Raw genomic sequence first — 5,108 nt, 5'->3', positions numbered from 1 at the left:
CATTGGAGTCTTTGTTTGAATATTTTGTGTGGTGGATGGGTTCACTTCACCGACAAATTGAAAAAAATAAAAACAAAAATAAAAAAACTAAGGTAGGAGAAAAAGGTTGAATACTATGAGAATTACAATTGGGAGGGAAAAAAAAGTCATAAGAATAAAAATGTCAAACTTTTACGAAATATTTTTTTCCTCTGCCAGTGTAAAACAACTTTCCCATCATTTGGGGATTTTATTTTTGCAAAATTAAAAAAAAAACATTATAAAATGGCGGCACTATATACAGTATGACTTTTTTTCCTCCAAAAATAACTACAAAAATTTTTTGTATCACATCTGCTCGCAATTTTTTTTCCTACAACTCTTGTTCTCAGAGTTCTGACTTTTATCTCATAACATTACAACTTTATTATTCTAGCGAGATTTTTTATAACTTTTAAAAAAATATTTTCCTCATAAAATAAATGTTTTTTGTCATAAAATTGTTCAAATTATTATTATTAAATTGTTCAATTATTCAAATATTATTCTCATAAAATAAAAACATTTTATTGCAAAGGTATGACTTTATCCTCATATAATAAAAGCTTTTCTCACAATATGATATTTTAATCATGGTATGTGATTAGACTCATTCTCTGAACTACATCAATTTTCTCCCTTGGATTTTTTTTTCTATTACTTGAGATTTTCTTCTTTCGTTTTTCTAAAATAATAAACCATAAACCAATAAATCAGTTTTAAAATATCACAACAAAACAAGCATTTTTCAATATGAATGAGTACACACATTAACTGTCAGCTTTTGTGTTTTCATCCTTCCTAAAAAGAACAAATATTTTCTGAGCTCATAGAGATTTAAAAAAAAAAAAAAAAAAAAAAAAAGGGTCAACTGGTGTTGAACGCGTTTCCTTGTAAAGTACTGACATGTAACTTGACACGTATGTAACATCCCTATTCAGTGTGTATGCCGGTGTAAAACCTTCAAAGAGAAATGACACAATCATGCCTTATATGGAACTGTTGAATCCGACAGTAGCCAAAATCCGTGACGCACGACTCGTTCGTGGGCGAGAACTTCAAAATGTGTTGCGTTGGGAGCGGGCGATCCCCTCTAGCAGATGTCTGAGTGTCTGTTACCCAGTGGGACCAATCATTCTGTGCAACCTGTCAGCCAATTATTACTTGAGCGCTTTAATATGCTGTTTCCAACTCGGCGAAAAAGGAACGACAGGGAAAATCCAAACATATGGTCGAGCAAACAAGTTCCCCAACACTCATTTGTAAGCGACGGTGACATGGACTGTCAACTAAATAAGAAAAAAAAATGTTGTCACCATATTGTATGTGATAATAGAGCCAAATGTAACATGATGATACATGAGGAGCTTTTATTTTTCACCACCCGATCTGTCCAGGCTATGTTTGAAAGCTAACATACGGAATTTTTTTTAAAAGGTGCAAGGATTACAGCACACATGCACTTGTGACACTCAAGTTGAAATCATTTTTGCGTAGGCGCGTCTGTCTTGTCCAAATGAGGCATCGCTCACCCTGCCCATGTGTACGACAGGGCCAATGGGTTTTTGTAACCATGACAACCAAGGGCGGCGCTAAGGTTTTGCAACTATGGAACAACTTCTTGTTCTATAAGATCACAGTATGAGAATTAATTGAAAAGCAAGTCATTTGGAAGTGTTCATTGTGACATCTGCTGGTGAGACTAATTCACATTTCATTAAATGTACCAAACAGGCCAGTGTCAGTGCTCCTATGTCACAGTAAGTGTTTCTGACTCTGTGGTTTTCATCACACTTACAGTTTGCTTTGAGTACCTTGTAACCTCCACACTCTTTTCACTTGTTCTTCTGCGGCGTCCAACACGTCGAACGCGCTCACGTCCCCGAGACGACTTAAGTGAAGAAGAGGTCCCTGTAGCACGCTCACGGGAATGGAGAAGTTAAGGTGGGGGTAGGTGACTTTGGAGGACAAGTCCCTCGTGTTGCTGGATACGATGCCTGCAATGATAAGCCATGCTCAAACGTTTTTCTCATTCAGTGTTTATTCACTACACTAAAAAAGTGCAGACTTCAATATTGTACTGAAGTAAATTGTTCAGGTACAGTGAAACTCTGTATAATCTCAGTTTGGAATTTGTGGATTCTGCTTTTTTTTTTTTAACCAGTCCTCCATGAGTCACTGGTTTTACTGTTAGGCAAATGCAATATAATTATTAGGCTACTCTGCTGCCATCTAGTGGAATCTCGGTCTTGTTTTTAGGTATAATCATTAAGTTCTTTTTTTTTTCTCTCCACCATTGTCCGTTTTGCCAATGCCAAGTTGTCAGATGGGTAAAACATATTTTTACTTTTGTCCTTACATGCATTTTTTTTACTATTACTGAAGTAAACGAGTTGAAACAATACTTCTACTTGTATTTGTCCTTTTTACATAGGTATCTGTACATCTACTTAAGTAAGGTGTCAATGTATTCACTTTTCTAATAACAGGCTTATTACCAAGCAGCTCTCCTGTGCATGATCGTACAACAGCGCCCCCACTGGACCCTGCTTGAACTGCGCAGGTGGTCTGAAGCATGATTGTACGTCCGTGGTGATTGATGACTTTGGAGAGGATGCCGCAAGTCAGTGATGGGCTGCACCAGCGACCAAGCCCTCCATAGCCCACCACAAACACAGATTCACCTGCGGGTAAGAAAAGAAAAAAACGCAATATTAATTTTTCATTAAACAGGGTGTCCCGAAAACTTTAAATAATAAACATAAAAAGAACGTTGACAAGAAATCACATTTTCAACATTTTGCTCAATTGGAATAAAGTGTTCGGTCACTATATCAAGGTTCATTGTTTGTGTCCCCGCTATATTGTATTTTTTTTTTAATGGAACAGACTGGCATCACCCCATACCTCCCCACGAGGCCCCACCTCTTAAAGGCACTTGCATATACACAAAGTACAATATGAACTGTACTTTGTAGCATTTTATGCTTGGGAGAGGTTAAGATAAATTTAGAATGTGTTTAAAAAGTGTGCCCTGAACATAAAGATAGTGATACACTAACAAACCTGTGTTGAACTCGTGAGCCATTTGAGGGACGGCAACGTCCAAGATGGATTCTCTGGACCGCACCACAGCAACGTCGTAGGGCGATGACGGCTTAGTGGAGAAAATGACGTCGCCAACACTGTTGAGGACTCTGTGACGCATGAAAGCATTAGAAGTTCAGTTTTTATTTTTCTTAATCCCCCCGCATATTCGCGGCACTATTTATCTATTCAAATGAAAAGTGAAAGTCGTCTGTTAATGCACATTTTGGTCATTTCGTTTCAATCCATAGTGGTGGTGTTTAGCGTCAACAAGGTGAGAATTGAGTTGATTTGTTTATGGATGTGGTTGAAGCCTCTCAAGACCTGAGCTTTTGTCTAATATACATTTTTAATAAAATTTGAGAGAAATCGGCATCCCCATAAAAGGGTTTATAATTGCCTGTTGATGCGCAAGATGTTAGCAAAGCACTACTTTTCTATTAGTGCTTTGGCCTGCCTTAAAGAACTTCCTCCCCTCACTCCATTATAGTTTTTGACAACAAGAAGCTTCTGCAAATAGATGTTTTTCCAAAAAAAAGGACTGGTTCTTAAAAAAAATGCAAATAAGTGTATTTGAAAATAAGAAATATTTGTGGATTATTGTACTAATAAAAGCAATTACACTATAAATATTTTGGGGAGTATTTAATAAGCTAGGTCATCATTATTGCCTGCTAAATTTTGCACCTGTCTCTGTGGTGGAACTTGAGTGCGACCGTGGACTTCCCGTTGACAACGTGTCGGCAGGTTAGAATAAGTTCAGAGGTGACAAGAACTCCCGACCCCCACTGTTGTCCGCTGTCCACCAAACAGACATTGGGGTATTGATCCACATTTGACTTTCGGTTCGTAAAGACTTCAGCAGGGTGAAGCCTGACATCATGGAGCAGATCCGGAATGTCGCCGCATTGGACAACATTCCAGAGGATTGAGTGGACTGAACAGACGAGTGTGAGTCCGATCCACTCGTTGGCCTTCCAGCCAAACGGTGACACTATCACCCCGACCAGGTGCAGAGAGTCACCTTCCATTGCAAATAAGCCACCGCCCTCTGTGCCTGGCAAGCAGCGGGCATCTGTGAGGATGATGGCGTTGTCCTCACCCGCCAGGTTGCTAATGATGCCCCTGCTCACGGTGCCATTGAAGAGGTCTGAGCAGAGGGACCCGAATGGTGAGCCGCAGGCGACGACAGGGGAGCCTTTCTGAAGAGACGAGCTCCTCCGCCAGGAGACGGTGCCGCAAGCATGTGGCGCGTCAACCTTGAGCACAGCGAACCAGCTGAGGAAGTCAGCATCTCGGACAAGGTCGTCATCCTCATCGCCATGGAAACGCCACTGGTCAGCCTTATGGAAAAGTGTCTGGAAAGTCTTTTTAAACTCCACGCAGTTGACCAGAATCAGCAATTCAGCTTCATGCTCATGTGTCCTGTGTCTTGTGCCGGGTGACCCAACTTCACTCACTCCACATTCATTGGCCTCCACGTGACTCCGAGAAGGAAAGCTGACGCCGATTTTAAGGTTGTCGCGGAAGTTTTGACGTAACAGGAAGCGACGTTTGCTAGCATAAGAGGACTTTTCGTCCGTAATGAAACGAAAAAACGGCAGTCCGATGCATATCACCAGTCCGTTGCTGGGATGGATGACAACGGCGCTAAAGCTGACGGGCGCGCCAGTAGAAAAAGCTTCCGTTAAGGTAACTACACAGCAGCACTTCTCCAAGTCTCGTACCTCCATGATGTCAGCCGAGCACATGAACTTTGCCCATTTTGCCAATTTTTAACAACTAGAAGACACATTGAAATGTAACGTTTAAAAATGTACACACCGGTGGCGACACAACCCTCATTCTGAAATATTAAAACAGACTCGTCATGACCAATTTGAACGCGAAGGTTTTAAAAAGCGAGTGGTTTTGTCGCTTCACCGCTCGAGAACTTCCTGATCTCGTCTCATTGACTCGCGAGAAGTGACGACACGAACCTGCTACTGTGTTTGGCTAGAAAC

General features: G+C 40.6%; 1 protein-coding gene across 1 annotated transcript; it reads right to left on the bottom strand.

The window, feature by feature from the left end:
• Positions 1–1,366: 1,366 nt before the first annotated feature.
• Positions 1,367–5,104, bottom strand: tysnd1 (trypsin like peroxisomal matrix peptidase 1). Its single transcript, XM_088303957.1, has 4 exons — positions 3,793–5,104; positions 3,085–3,215; positions 2,517–2,702; positions 1,367–2,015 (listed from the first exon to the last, which is right to left on the bottom strand). The coding sequence occupies exons 1-4, from the start codon at positions 4,854–4,856 to the stop codon at positions 1,813–1,815; spliced, it is 1,584 nt and encodes a 527-aa protein (XP_088160083.1). The 5' UTR covers positions 4,857–5,104; the 3' UTR covers positions 1,367–1,812.
• Between the last annotated feature and the right edge of the window lie 4 nt (positions 5,105–5,108).

The sequence above is a fragment of the Idiotropiscis lumnitzeri genome, chromosome 9 (genome assembly GCF_059441095.1).
Source record: "Idiotropiscis lumnitzeri isolate Australia: NSW breed Sydney's pygmy pipehorse chromosome 9, RoL_Ilum_1.0, whole genome shotgun sequence".
Classification (NCBI taxonomy): domain Eukaryota; kingdom Metazoa; phylum Chordata; class Actinopteri; order Syngnathiformes; family Syngnathidae; genus Idiotropiscis; species Idiotropiscis lumnitzeri.
This window is presented reverse-complemented; position numbering and strand designations above follow the sequence as displayed.